Here is a 15,884-nt window from a genome sequence, read left to right as displayed (position 1 = left end):
CACTTCAGAGATAATGGGCAAATTTCAAGTATTTGCTAGCATTTGTTACTTGCTTATATAAGTGAGTTATTGTCTAGATGTTAAAATACTAGTGGAATGCTACAACATCTGGAAAGAATGTTTTTCCCTCTAAAACAAGACAGCAAGTAGGAAAATATTCTACTACTCACTTAAGAATATTAAATAAAGTACACTACAGACTACACAACTTAAAAGCAAGGAAGATTTGAAGCAGGCAAAATAGCTCCTAAAGGTGTAACTATAAAAACAGTTTTTTAATAACACTAAAACATATTATGTGATTTTCAAGTGGATTTGTTATTTTAAAGATTTCTGACATTAGTTTTGAACCAACTAACAAAAACAAAGCCCCTAGGGCTATTTTTGCCTCCAGGTGCTGGAGAACTCACCACATGTTCAACACTTTCTGGCAGCTATATAGAAAGAGAGCAAGGGGAAAAAAGAGAATCAGAAGGAACACAGAGGAAGAATTTTACATCTTTCACAAGTAATTTGATAGTCAGAAAACTATCTTAAAATAATTTTTCAAAATTAGTTGAAACATCAAAAACACACGCACTTCTCTATTGTAGAGATGTGTTACTGAGGGCTTAGCCTAAAAAGCACAAGTTAGAGAAAATTTATTATTTAAATATTTAAAGCCAAAATTGACTATAGCACTATATAGTTTTGCCCCCCATCAGTGGCATTTTTAAAATATTTTTTAATTATTATACAATAAAAATTAAATAAAGTAGCTGCATACACAAGATCGTAAGATAATAAAAAGATGGACATACTTAGTTTCATCCAGTACTTCTACTTCTGCAGGAGCTGTAATGGGTGCATTTGAACGGCCTGCAGTTGGGTCATCTGCGTTCAGTTCTCCATTTGTTGAGCTTACTACCTGAAATCACCAGAAATACCTGAAATTATGCTAGTGCCATAGATACATCTTCAAAAAAAAAAGGTCATTCTCGTTTATTCCATAATTCTTTTTATTCCAGTAACAATATTTTTTCCATGTTTTATTCCTGCATCCCTGCACTCCTGCCATTTTTCTTTCATATCTACCACTGGAACTGACAACTACATGGCAAACTCAAAGTGAACGAACTAAGCAAAGCAATTCTGTTATCAGGTTTGTTCATCACACTCATGTCTCTTCAGAGCCTTAAGGGAAGGTACAAGCCTCTTTCCTGGTATCAGTTCAGTCAGTCTTGTCTTACCCTATCTCTGCTTCTTTAGTGCACTTAAGATTCTTAGTTTTCCTTTCTGTGTGGCCTGTTTCAGCTGTACCTCAAAGAGTACTCACCAAAGGAAGGGAAATTTAAGACACATTCTACACCTGAGAGTGTTGGTGGTATTTGTTTTTCACTATCAGAACACGAGCATACTTACTGCCATCAAAAAAAACCAAAACAAAACAATACAAAACTTAGATTAATCTTAATTCCCATTAATTTATTCTCAAATTCCTTTGTAAATTCTTGAGCCATCAGGACAGCTCTGGTTCTCTGGTAATGTTTGTTTTGACTTTAAACTAAATGCAACCCAGCATTTTCTCTCAGCTTTTCTGCATGAAGCTATTCCAGTGGCATCTTGCTTGTTCACCTCACAGAATCTGTCAGGAAGATGGTTAACTAGATGCAGACAAGGGCAAACCTGGTCAGAGCGGCTGACAGTACTGACTGACTCATTAGAGTACCAAGAAGTCTACTAGGTACAAAGTATCAGCAAAATTACTGGTCAAGGAACATAACAGAGAAATATCATTCTGGTGAAGTAATACAAAAGCCCTCAGAAAACATCTGGAAAACATTATCAAAGATTAAGGTAGAAGAAAGCAAAGAGAAGGAAAGTCATCATCATCATAATGTTACTATTCACCTCACACTTCTAAGGTTTCCTCCTAATGCCGCGGCCAGGTGGAGGGGAGAAAACACCGATACGATGTAGGTTCACAAAATGCTCCGTTTATTGATTACAAGGCTGCTCTTAATATACTGTCTTACACGCGATCACGCATTACTTGATTGGCTGCTTCGCTTTGCCCACGAGGGGTACAAGCTCCACTTTGCCTCTCCTGATTGGTTTCACACCTTCGCTTCAGCTTAGCGTTACATCATGCTTCTGGCATCTTGTTATTGTGTTCCTGTTTTGCTGATCTTGACGCTTCTTCTTTTAGCCTGGGGTCAGAGGTTCACTTTCTCACAGCTTGCTGTAGGCCTGTTAAAGCGCCCATGCTCGACCCCCAACATCTCCCCCTCTTTTTTCAAATAAAGCGTTAGTCATCTGCTGCATGCGTTGCATAATACATTGTAACAAACAAGGTCCAAAAAACAAAATTAACAACATAATCATTATTGGTCCGCTAAACCATCATGATTAAACTCCTTAACCAACTACTTATTCCTAACAATTTTAACCAAGAGTCTATAGGATTTGTTTCTACAGTATTTTTCTTAAGTTCAAACAATTTCTTGTGAATAGATTCAGAATGATCAGAAAGATTCATACAACACATGCCCAGAAGCATTCTAATGCAAAGGGGATGTGAAGCAGCTGCAGAAGTAAACTGTACAGTGTTAACAGTCAAGGAGTTACACTCCCCCTTTTTTTTTTTTATCAGACAAAAAGCCATTAACTCCTTATATACTATTGCTTACACACACCTACAGCAATTTGGCATATCATGATTGGATACTTGTCTTGAAGACCCTTAGTGACTAACATATAATTGGTCAAACACAGGGTGAGAACTTGACCTCGAACCTTTGCCAACAGTCCACAGTTCTCAGGACTCAGTGAATTACAGCTTCTTCTTATCTTGCTTGCTTAGGCTTACTCGGGCCTCCCATGGCCTTGCTGTATCCCTCGGAGTTATTCAGACCTCATGTACCAAATATTCATTTTCCTGTGAGAACACTGTCTCCACATCTCCCCCTTTTTAGTTTTACTAAAGTTTTTTACAATTTGGTTTAGTCTGCTCTGTCACTGCTTGACTTGTGTAACATAACAACCCACTACTCTAGGTAGCATTATTTCAGTAAGATTAGTCTGATTTGAAGTCACTTGAACCTTTATAACATGTGGCATATCAGTGAATCCTACACACCATACAACAGGTTGGAATAGTTGGGATTTTACAGATGTGCTCAGTATAATTGTCCCTTACCCACGGTCACAAATAATAGAACAGATATTACAAAGATTTTACAAAGATTTGTATCATTGCTGTTTCTTTATGTTGCTGAGTTGCTGCGGCTTTGTACGTTTCGCTGGCAGCCAGTATTGGTCCTGTTGATAGCTGTACACAGCTGGGCCTACCCTTTTCTCCTGATGGCTCTCTGATAACAGTGGAGGCCATCCCTCACATCAAGGTCTGGCATGGCATGTGTCTCCACCGCTCCACGCCTGCTGGGTTGCAGCCAGCAGCGGAGCTAAAGGTTCTTCTTGGTGGCAGACACAGAGGCCAACCCAGTCTTGCCCTTGACTGTGGTAGCAGGCATTTGGTCAATCTCAGTCCTTGCACCTTGTTGTCAGTGCAGAGTTTCACCTGCTTCACCCAGTAACAAGTCACTACTACAGCAAAGCACACACAGATTTACATTAGCAGAGTAACTATCACAGAGTGCATCAGCATGTTGAAGATGCTAATGACAGTGAGTGACTAACCAAAGCAATTTCTTACAGTGGAGTTCTCCCACCCTCTTAATTTGTTCCATTACCTGCTTTGTAGCAGTACCATCATATTAGAATCTTTCTAGCTTTTGCCTTAGCATTTTCTAGCAGCTACTGCAAATTTGCATGCTCTAACATCTCTTTCACAAGTGACAATTCCATACAATACAAGGTATAGTTTCTTGTTAGCAACTGGCTAGTAAATACAGGTGGTGTTATATGCCAAAATCACAACCTCCATAATAGCTACTTTACAAGCATGCACATTCAAGCTGTTACTTTCAGTTGCCCTCAAGTGATTTTTTTTTTTTGGATTACACATACATATTGTCTGGAAAACAAGCTTTAAGCAATATACATCAAAACTACAGTCATTAATAACAGCTAGAATGTGTTTATCATTACCCTTTTTTTTATTTTTCTATTTTTTTCTATTTTTTGTTTCTATTTTTTTTCGATTTTTTTTTTCTTTTTTTTTTTTTTTTTTCTTTTTGTTGTTTTTTCTTTTTTTTTTTTTTTTTTTTCTTTCGAAGTCGCTCACCCTGCTTTGCACAGCTAACCACCGGCCAAATCTGCACTGCACTTTTGCATTAACCTTTTTGTGCCCGAAAGGTTAAACTGCTACCTGTTAAACTTTTACCATGAACCTGACAACATAAAAATATACAGAACACGGTCTGCCCTCATTACAACATCCAGACACAACAAACTCATGGGTCCCACAACGCACACTCCACACAACTCAATATTTGAAACCAAAATCCAGACGATCATTGTTCCCACTACACAGTCCCCATACAGGATGTGTGCACAAGGACCCTGTGAAGACTACAGAAACCAGCTCCGAGAGCATCATTGTATTGCGAGGTGGCAGGCTCAACCTTAGCGGGCGTCCCCGCAGAGGCTCTACCTCCCTCACATCGCATGAGGCTGGGCTTTTTACTGACCAAAATGCACACTCGTTCCGACACAGGTGGCCAGCCTATATCGGAAGAATGCCAGCAATACCTCTAAAGGTTTCCAAGGTCGATAGAAACATGGACATACTTTATTTACCAACTTCTAGTACATGAGTATCACAGAGAGACTGTATCAAAGGAGTGTATATGGGGTCCCAACTCCACGGTCTGACACATTCTGCCCGATACCCCTGATAAGAGCATACAAGAGATTTTCCCCACTGCGGGTTTTGAACCAGCATATACACCACAAGAAACCATGCAATACATCTGCATCCCCCAGCCATCTCACTTCTCCCTTTACAGCTACCCATTTTATCATGAGGATATGGGGGATATAAATCAGGCTTCTTTTCCGGATGAATAGGCTCCAGGTCAAGAGCACCATCCAGGTCATCATCGGCATTATCAGGCATCAGAATCTCAGGATCAGCAACAGCAAACTGATGAACGTGCACAGGCTCCTTCTCGGGGTCAATAGGACCTGAATCAAAAGCATCATCTTCATCCCCATCTTCAATCTTCGCAGCCATAGCGGCAACTGGCGGAGATTCGGGGGGGGGGGGAGGGGGGGCACTGGTTTCCATGATCTCATTTTTTTTTGACTTTAACATCTCTAAAACAGTTCTCCAAATGACTAACGAACTTTTCACAGCATCATTGCCTTTTCGTGGCTGCATTCCACAGCTTAACTCCTGCCCCATTCCACAAGGATATCTCAAATCCGGTAGACTCATAAATCTCTGGGTAACGTGTCTTCGACCATTTCAACATTAACTTTAGGTCTGTCCTCTTTAACGGTTGCTCCCTTCACCTTAGGAAGGACTGAAAACATCCATAAATCAGGGGCTTCTTCCTTAGTAATTTTATCCAAGTCTCGAGATTAAAAGCTTCACCGACTCCCACAATTCTTCCCCTACCTTACGCCACTGATCTTTGGAGAATAACTGTCCCGTATTTTCTAACAACCCCCTTCATCGGCACCAAAAAATAAAAAGTCCACAAGTTCCTGTCGGGGTATCGAGTACCCTGTTTTCTTCGCTACGCATAGCACTCCTTCTATCGTAGCCTTTTCCTATCGCTGATACAGCGAAACCCATCCCGAACCAGACCGCAGTCTGCCTGACTCACCGGTCAGCCGTGGCCACGTAATTTGAGCTCTTTTCCTGCCTCTCTCGGGCAGCCTGCCTCTCTCGGGCAGCCGGGATCTCCACCTTCTCTCGTCCGCGGCCTCTCTCTCTCCTGGTATCACGTCGGGGTCACCAGAATGCCGCGGCCAGGTGGAGGGGAGAAAACACCGATACGATGTAGGTTCACAAAATGCTCCGTTTATTGATTACAAGGCTGCTCTTAATATACTGTCTTACACGCGATCACGCATTACTTGATTGGCTGCTTCGCTTTGCCCACGAGGGGTACAAGCTCCACTTTGCCTCTCCTGATTGGTTTCACACCTTCGCTTCAGCTTAGCGTTACATCATGCTTCTGGCATCTTGTTATTGTGTTCCTGTTTTGCTGATCTTGACGCTTCTTCTTTTAGCCTGGGGTCAGAGGTTCACTTTCTCACAGCTTGCTGTAGGCCTGTTAAAGCGCCCATGCTCGACCCCCAACATCCTAATGTAGGAGTTATTCCTCATCTATTTATAACCTAGGCTAACAGAGCCTTGCATATTGAGGTTTGCTTTGTGGTTCCTATTGAACCAAGTACAGAGCTTCAAAGATTGCTGAACTTAAGCCACTTTTCATGCCACATGCCTACAACAGGCTGAGTTTTCTTCTTTTTCAGTTTCACTAGAATAGGAACCACTGCCAAAACCCCCATTCAGCCCAGTGATAAAGTAAAAGGAAATGTGAGATTCCAAGACTAGTTATTTGAATTCTGGACAATATAACTGAAGAATTCTGGGAGACTGGACTTTATTTCTGTGACACCAGGTAAGCCAGTAGAGTTTCAATATGGTAGTTTAAGCTTAGTTTCGTATCACTGGGGATGGTAGAAGCACTAAACATTCATTGTCAGAAATACATAAGAATTCTACTTTAGCAAAACATTTGTGGAAGAAGTCTTTCTTTTCAAGGCAGCATTTGCCCTAAGGTGTTTTCTTATTAATTTGGCTGTTTTCTCTAAGAATCTTTGCTACAAACTTTGTATAAGACTTCAAATCAGTGAGCGGAAGACCTGCCTTGCCCGGGTTAGTCTCTGTCAAGGAGACAGAGATCAAGGAGCCTTCAGTCCTTCCTGTATACAAACACCTGACACATTCACCAAATACAAAACCAAATACAATCAAGTATAACTGCCTGTTGTATGGCTTAATTTAGATAAAAGGAAAGAGTGCTGGAAAGTGTTGAGACCTCTGAAACTGTTAATGAACCAAAGGATATTATTTACTGATAGTCCAAAAACCAGCATCAATCATGCTTCTCCAGAATCACAAATGGCCTGAGTTTCAATCTAGACTACTACTGCTGAAAAGAACTATAAGAATGGTCTCAGTAAGATGCAGAACCAAAAAATTAATACACTTGTAACAGAGCAAAATATTTACATTTTAAAGAAAATAACAAAGACTCATTCAAAGCACAAGAGGCAGGCCACACTGCTTTAGTTCCTGTAGCAGTAAGATTATTCGACTGTATGATCTCACAACTGAAAGTTCTGTAATTTGCTAAAATAACCTACAATGCCAGAAGTTAATTCCCTGTGACATCAGTAAATTATTTTGCAATTTGTCCGAAAAGTGCATTTGGTAATAGACAAATAATGCATGGTAAACGAAGCAGTGAGAACACTTGTACACTCCTGAGCTTGGTGCACACAGGCTTAAGTTAGACCAACCATTACACTTCTAACTACATGCCAATCAACTCAAAACTTATGACACAGGTGGAAAGATATGTGAATGTAACAAAACTGAACCAGAGTAAGTCACCTGGAAGAGTGTTTGCACTGAAGGTATTGTACAACAAATTCTGTAGCCAGGATGTACCGTATAAATAAATACCGTACAAATAAATGCATCATAGTGGATCTACATAAAAAGCTGTAACTTTGGAAAAGGAGAGAGAAGAACCAATACATAAAACTAATACTGCTTAAACAGACACTTTTAATTTCATTTCTCTACTTATGACCTGAGTTGGACAGGATTTCCTTAGCAGCCTAATAAAAGATGGGAGCCTTAATTAATCTCTTAATAGATTTGTATACAGTTGTAGAGAAAAATGCAGATATTGAAGCTACATTTCTGCACCCAAACATTTTCTTGACTAAAACTACGTGAACATTTTTCAACAAAATGTCACCAAATTTCATAATTCAGTTTCTGAAGACTAATATTTCAAACTAAGTTTCAAATTAGAAGTGCTGCAGTGCTGAAGATTAACAAGGTACTCAATTATATATAAATGGAAGATTAACCACTAAACTGAAAAATATGAAACAACTTTAAGCACTTTGATAACAGATCTTATAATGGTTTAAATTTAGCTTCTTCAAATTTAATCACTTCTTTAAAACTTTAATTTGAAAAGTACACACATGAAGAAGCATATGCATCATGTTTCTTGCTACCCTCTAGGCATATGGCAAACAAAATACTAGCCCTGCTATCTAATAAGGAGATATCAATTGTGGGAAAGATTAGTTTCTTAAATATACGGTCCTTCAGAAGCCTGATAAGGACCACTTAAAAGACAACGAAGGCAAGCCTGAATACCAGTTCCCCAGATAGAATCATAGAATCATAGAATAGTTAGGGTTGGAAAGGACCTCAAGATCATCTAGTTCCAACCCCCCTGCCATCACCAGGGACACCTCACACTAAACCATATCACCAAGGCTTCATCCAACCTGGTCTTGAACACTGCCAGGATGGAGCAATTCACTGCCTCCCCAAGCAACCCAGTCCAGTACCTCACCACCCTCACAGGAAAGAATTTCTTCCTTATATCCAGTCTAAACCTCTGCTGTTTAAGTTTCAACCCGTTTACCCCTTGGTCCTGTCACTACAGTCCCTAATGAATACTCCCTCTCCAGCATCCCTGTAGGCCCCCTTCAGATACTGGAAGGCTGCTATGAGGTCTCCACGCAGCCTTCTCCAGTCTGAACAGCCCCAACTTTCTCAGCCTGTCTTCATACGGGAGATGCTCCAGTCCCCTGATCATCCTCGTGGCCCTCCTCTGGGCTTGTTCTAAACAATTCTATGTCCTTTTTATGTTGAGGACACCAGAATCCGAACACAAAACTCAAAGTCAGGTCTCACAAGAGCTGAATAGAGGGGCAGGATCACCTCCTTCGACCTGCTGGTCACGCTCCTCTTGATGCAGCCCAGGATACAGTTGGCTTTCTGGGCTACAAGCGCACACTGAAGCTGGCTCATGTTCATTTTCTCATCGACCAACACCCCCGAGTTCTTCTCTGCAGGGCTGCACTGAATTTCCTTTTTGCCCAACCTGTAGCTCTGCCTGAGATTGGCTCCTACCCAGGAGTAGGACCTTGCACTTGGCATGGTTAAACTTCATGAGGTTGGCATCAGCCCACCTCACAAGTGTGTCAAGGTCCCTCTGAATGGCATTCCTTCCCTTTAGTATATCAACAGAACCACACAGTTTGGTGTCATCGGCAAACTTGCTGAGGGCGCACTCAATTCTATTGTCCATGTCAGCGATAAGGATATTAAACAAGACCGGTCCCAACACCGATCCCTGAGGGGCACCACTCGTTACAGATCTCCAGGCGGACATTGAACCATTGACCACAACTCTTTGAGTGAGGTCATCCAGCCAGTTCTTTATCCAGTGAGTGGTCCACCTATCAAACTGATGTCTCTCCAATTTAGAGACAAGGATGTCATGTGGGTGTCGTGATTTAAACCAAGTCCCCCAACTCCCGGAGAGCTAGGAAGGAAAATCCAAAGAATGTAGCCCCCACGGATTGAGATAAGAATGGTTTAATAGCTAAGGCATAACACAATAGTAATGATACAGCCCATAACAAGCGAAAAGAATACAACACCTCACCAGCCACCGACCCATAACTCACTCCACCCTGCCCGGCCAAGCACCGCGTGCTCCTTCCTCCATTTTCCTCCAGAGCTCCACCCCTCCAGCCCCCCCTCTCTCAGTATGCATCCTGGGCATCACGTGCTATGGTATGGAATACCTCATTGGCTAGCCTGGGTCAGGTGTCCTGTCTCTCCTTCCTTCCGGCCTCCCCTCCTCCCCAGCAGAACACATGCCTTGGACAAAAGGCACCTGAACAAAAACAAAGGCCTTGAACAAAAACACCCTCAAAACGTGCTCACTATTAAGCAACTATTCCCAGCCCAGAAGTCAAAACACAGCACTGCACCAGCTACAAGAAGGAGAAAAATGACTGCCACGGCTGAACCCATGACAGTGGGACAGGGTCAAATGCTTTGTACAAGTCCAGGCAGATGACGTCAACTGCTCCACCTCTGTCCATCACTTTTGTAGCCCTGTCATAGAAGGCCACCAAATTGGTCAGGCAGGATTTTCCCCTTAGAGAAGCCATGCTGGCTGTCACCAAGCACCTTGTTGTTTTTCATGTGCCCTAGCATGCCCTCCAGGAGAATCTGCTCCCACATTTTGCCAGGCACAGAGGTGAGACTGACTGGTCTGTAATTCCCCGGGTCATCCATTTTCCCCTTCTTGAAAATGGGGGTTATATTTCCCTTTTTCCAGTCGTCAGGAACTTCACCTGACTGCCATGATTTTTCAAATATGATTGCCAGTGGCATTTAACTTCATTCGCCAGCTCCTTCAGGACCCGCGGATGGATTTCATCAGGTCCCATGGACTTGTGTACATTCAGGTTCTTAAGATGGTCTCGAACCAGATCCTCATGTACAGTGGGCCCAAGGTCTAGGTTTTCACAGTCCCTGCGTCCGCCTTCCAAGACTCAGGTGCTGCGGTCAGAGCCTTTGCCAGTGAAGACCGTGGCAAAGAAGCATTCAGAACCTCAGCCTTCTCCAAGTCCTGTGTAGCCAGTTCTCCCAAAAGTTTCCGGAGGCAGCCTACATTGTCCTTAGTCTGTTTTTGACCCACTACATACCTATAAAATCCCTTCCTATTATCTTTAACATCCCTTGCCAAGTTTAGCTCCAATTGGGCCTTAGCTTTCCTAGCTTTGTCCCTAACTACCCTGACAACATCTCTGTATTCATGCCAGGCCACCTGTCCTTATTTCCACCTTTTATAAGCCTCTTTTTTCCTGTGAATTTTTCTCAGCAGCTCCTTATCCATCCAAGGAGGTCTCCTGGCCCTTCTGCTGCACTTCCTTCTAGTGGGATGCAACACTCCTCAGCTTGTAGCAGGTGATCCGTGAATGTTAACCAAGAGATAGTAACAGTAAATCTGGCTAGTCCCATGCTTTGTGTTAGATTAGTATATAAACTAATCTTTTACCTACTATGTTGAAAAATAATTCAAAAAGTCTCTCATAAAACAAAATTTTGCTGGTTTTCATGCTTGTAATTACAATAAAAAATGCAGTACTTTGAAAAAGATAGAAATAATCCTTTGTTTCACTACCCATTTCAGTCACTGAATTATCTGCCCTTCAAATAATAAAGCCAGCATTCAAGCCAAGCAATTCCTTAGTGATACTACAGAATGCTATATTTTACCTTCAAAAAGTTTCCAGTTAAGACAAAAAGAATAATAAAAATAAAAGTAAAAAAAAAAGCCACACTAGAATTAACTTTTTTTTAATTCACAAAAGCTTAGGGAAATTGATTTGTTTCATCTAATTCACTTCTATCTTGACTTCCTTAAGGAGAGATGTCTTGCAATTTATATCAAATATCTAATCCTTCAAGCAGTTCCTAAGAACCTTTCAAGCCCTGTGGCATTGCACAGGGAACTCTTTAACCTGATCGTTTAATTTAACCTCCTTTTTACGAATTTCCAAATGGGAAAACAAAGAGAATGGACAAGAGAAAGAAGACCAGTTACCAAGTAATGAAAAAGAAGTAATGAACAGATTAGTACAGTCTTTATGACTGCATAAGTAGTTTCCAGTTCATGCAGAGAAGGAAACAATCTGGTGTTGTACAACTGACATTTTTGGGAACTAAGGCAAGTTTACAAGAAGGCAGACACAGGAAGTAGCTGAATGAACTGCTGGTAGGTAGAAGTTGCTTTCATTAACAAGGCTACACTAACCAGAAAAACGGGCTGCTATACTACACGCATACCAACATTCAGTTCACTTCAATTTAAAATGTCACAGTGAAGAATCATAGAATGGTTTGAGTTAGAAGGGACCTTAAAGATCATCTAGTTCACACCCTGCTGCTACAGGCAGGGACACCTTCCACTAGACTAGGTTGCTCCAAGTCCCGTCCAACCTGGCCTTGAACACTGCCAGGGATGTGATAGCACAGCTTCCTGGGACAACCTGTTGCAGTGACTCACTACCCTTCCAGTTCTGAAGAATATTTTCCTTATATCTTATCTAAATCTCCCCTCTTTCAGTTTAAAATCATACCCCCTTGTCCTGTCCGTACATGCCCTTCCTTGTAAAAAGTCCCTCTCCAGGTTTCTTGTGGGCCCTATTTTGGTACTGGAAGATCTCCCTTCAACTTTCTATTCTCCAGGCTGAACAAGTCCAGCTCTCTCAGCCCACCTTCATAGCAGAGGTGCTCCAGCCCACTGACCATCTTTTTGGCCCCACTCTGGACTTGCTCCAACAGGTTCACATCACTAATATATCTTAACAATCTTCTAAAAAAGGATCTTAGAGACAACACCAACAGTAGTATTACAAATGATTAGTAGCAGAGACCTGAAAAACATTCTGTCACTTCCAAATTACCTGCCAGGTTTTTTTTTCTTCTTGCAGAGAAATGGATAATTCAAGGGATCTCAAAGATGAGCAATGACTCACTAATGTTACAGAAAAAAAAAACCCACACTTTAATTTCATACTTTAGACTCAGCTTTCCTTTAAACAATTATCTGTGGCACTTTTAGAACTTGTCTTCCTGGGGGCAGTTAGGAATTCAGCTAAACTAGCCAGCTAATTGTCCGACGAAACAGCATGATTCAGTTAGTATCACTACAACAAAGTTTGACAAAGATTTGACAACAGTCAAGGGCTCAAACTTCAAAACAAAACTGAAGATATTATGTGGTTTTGTAAGTGCCTTTAATTAATGACAGCTCCACAATTAAGATGTCTTGAAAATACACTGCCTCTTCAAAGACACACACCGAGTGGCTGCACTTCTGAAAACTGCTCTTTTCACATGGCAACTGCTTAGTCTTTGGTGATCTAAGGGACCTGATCTCAGAATGCCCACATTCTTTGAGAATGAAAAGAATAATATTATATTAACATAAAGGAATACTACTAGTATTTCCTAGAAAATATTCTTCCATTCCCAAAGAGTGTTTAATATCTATTACGATGAATAAATTCTTCTGCAATTGTTACATTCTACCTGAGAAAAAATAAAAGATTTCTTAAGTGCTCCAACTGCCAGAAGAGCAATATGTTATAAAATTTGGAAGTTTCAGTAACTGGAATTTAACAAGCTAAACATGTATTTTTCTAACTTAAAATTAAAAAAAAAAAAAAAGAAATTTAATAATTTTGGAAGATATAATTTTGAATCTAGTTTTGATTCCACATTAATACACTTTTCAAAAGATAACTTACTACATTTAAAACTAATGTTATTGAGGGAACTAACGCACTTCAAGTTAAATATCCAGGTCAAGTTTTAAAAATACTTCTTAAGGCAAGCAAAGAACAATTTTTAAGCTTTTCCTGATACACAGTGATTAATTATTATCTGATAATTTTCTTGTATGACAGCAGTTTCTAAAGCAGTAAAGTTTAGAAACTGTAAAGCTTGAACTGGGTTTCAAAGAATTTAAAAGATATGGAATTATCACACTGATGAGACTACAGCACTGTTTTCCCCTGGATTTTTCGTTCTTTCTTCAAGCATTGTCAATTTTTATCCAAAGTAAAACTTCATGAGAAACATATGTAACTTAGGATTGTCAGAATCAACAATGCAGCAGACAAAGAAAGCATTTTTTTTTCCTGTCCTGGTTTCCTCTGCAATAGAGTTAATTCTGTTCCTAGTAACCGGCAGAGTTCTGTGTTTTGGCTTCAGTCTGAAATCAATGCCAATAACACACTGAAGTTTTAGCTGTTGTTCAGTAGCACTTACCCTGATCAAGGACTTTTCAGTCTCTCATGCTCTGCCAGTGAAGAGGGGCACAAGAAGCCGGGAGGAAGCAGAGACAGGGCACCTGACACAAACTAGCCACAGGGGTATTCCCTGCCACAGCACAGGCCCAGATTACTGCCCAGGTCAGGCTGAGTATTGATTGGTGGGTGGTGAGCAATTGCATTGTACATCACTGCTGTTTATTGGTGGTTTTTTTCCTTTTCTATTCTAGTTTTATATTCCTCTCCTTGTTATTTCCCCTATAATTATTAGTATCATATTGCACTTTATTTCAATTATTAGCCTGTTCTTACCTCAACCATGGGTTTTACATCCTTTTGATTCTCCTCCCCATTCTGCCCAAGAAGGAAGGAAGGCAGTGTGAGAGAATGGCTGCACTGTACTTGGCTGTCAGCTGTGGTTAGACCATGACATTTCCCCAGATAACACTTTACAAAGATAAATTATTTTAATTTCGGACTGAAAGCCCAAAATTTCATATAGACTTCACAGCTGGCACTTTGAATCCTTCTATAAAAACCTCTATTTATTGAAATATTATTCCAATCGTCTTACCCCTAAATATATTCAAAGAACAAGACACCAAATAATAAAATTAAGAGCAAACCAGGAAAAAAAGCTCTTTAAAGATGAAAAACACTAGTAACATGGGAAAGATTGTTGGTTTCTATTCACTTTCCACTGATAAGTGTTAAGTATTGCCCTGTGAAACATTCTTCTAATCAACTATTGTTTGTACAAAAATAGCAGATTTTAAGCAAAAATGCCTACTTAACACTTTGAGGTTTGCTTAAAGAGCAAAAATCATAACCTTAAATGGTTTGTGTTGGAAGATCATGGAGTTCCAACACCCTGCAATGGCAGGGGTGGGGGAAGGTTGAACAACATTGGATTCAGTCAACAGTGGATTACTTGTTAATACAACCAAAACACATCAAAAGTCTAAACTTCAGTTGCTTGCACTGATCTAAATCTATATTCCTTCAAAAAGAGATAGCTCCATTGGTTTAGCTGTCACTAAGAAGCACATAGAAATTCCACATACATAATGATACAGTTTTCTGCACCTGATTTAATTTCAGCTAGGCAACTGTGGAGTAGGGAATAATACGAACATTCTGAACATTACTGAAAAGAGAGTTTAATATGAAAATAGTAATCATGTCATGCACTACAGGAAACTAGTATTACATAATGTAAGATGACTGATTAAGTCATGCAAAGAACAAGAAAAATACCTGTACTGAGCCACCATGTCTGTCAGCTCCTAGATGAGCCCTCAAATTATGTGGATTGGCTTGCTGCGAGTCCCAGGCTGCCCTATGGTCTGTTGACTATCATTTTTAATGCATGAGGAATATATGCAAAAAAAGAAAAATTCCAAAAATTAACAATTATACATGTATTATTTTTAAAAAGCACAGAAGCACTATAATTCCTCTATGCGCTGTATATCAAGATTTTATGCATACTTATGTATCTACACATGCATTTTCACACAGCAGTAAAGTAGCTGAAACTGAGAAATGAAGTCCAGCACAACCGTGTTACTTACCTTAGATAAATGGACACAGATCTAAATTCCTAATGCTTTTACCACCTTGGTCATTATCCTGGCTAAAAAAAACTCAAAAGAACAAAACAAAAAAAAACCCCAAAGAAACAAAAAAAAAACAACAAACAAAAAAAACCCAAAAAAGAAGTGAAAAGATTTTACACGTATGTTAGAACCCCAAGAGATGATACAGCATATAGGGAAGAGACAATGATTAAAACTGAGACCATCTTAAGAACCTGAATGTACACAAGTCCATGGGACCTGATGAAATCCATACGTGGGTCCTGAAGGAGCTGGCGAATGAAGTTAAAAAGCCACTGACCATCATATCTGAAAAATCATGGCAGTCAGGTGAAGTTCCTGATGACTGGAAAAAGGGAAATATAACCCCCATTTTCAAGAAGGGGAAAATGGATGACCCGGGGAATTACAGACCAGTCAGTCTCACCTCTG

At 40.3% G+C, this 15,884-nt stretch overlaps 1 protein-coding gene across 1 annotated transcript in view; it reads right to left on the bottom strand.

Moving 5' to 3' along the window:
* Nucleotides 1-600: 600 nt before the first annotated feature.
* CSNK1G3 (casein kinase 1 gamma 3) overlaps nt 601-15,884 on the bottom strand; it is an 87,724-nt gene continuing 72,440 nt past the window's right edge. Inside the window, exons 11-13 of the mRNA XM_034073098.1 lie at nt 15,112-15,207; nt 801-907; nt 601-616 (exon numbers count right to left, since the gene is read on the bottom strand). Of these exons, the coding sequence (XP_033928989.1) occupies nt 601-616; nt 801-907; nt 15,112-15,207 (219 nt within the window). The remainder of the gene's footprint in view (nt 617-800; nt 908-15,111; nt 15,208-15,884) is intronic.

Source organism: Melopsittacus undulatus, chromosome Z (assembly GCF_012275295.1).
Source record: "Melopsittacus undulatus isolate bMelUnd1 chromosome Z, bMelUnd1.mat.Z, whole genome shotgun sequence".
Taxonomy (NCBI): Eukaryota; Metazoa; Chordata; class Aves; order Psittaciformes; family Psittaculidae; genus Melopsittacus; species Melopsittacus undulatus.
Note: the sequence above shows the minus strand (reverse complement) of the source record. Positions and strands in the feature narration are given on the sequence as shown.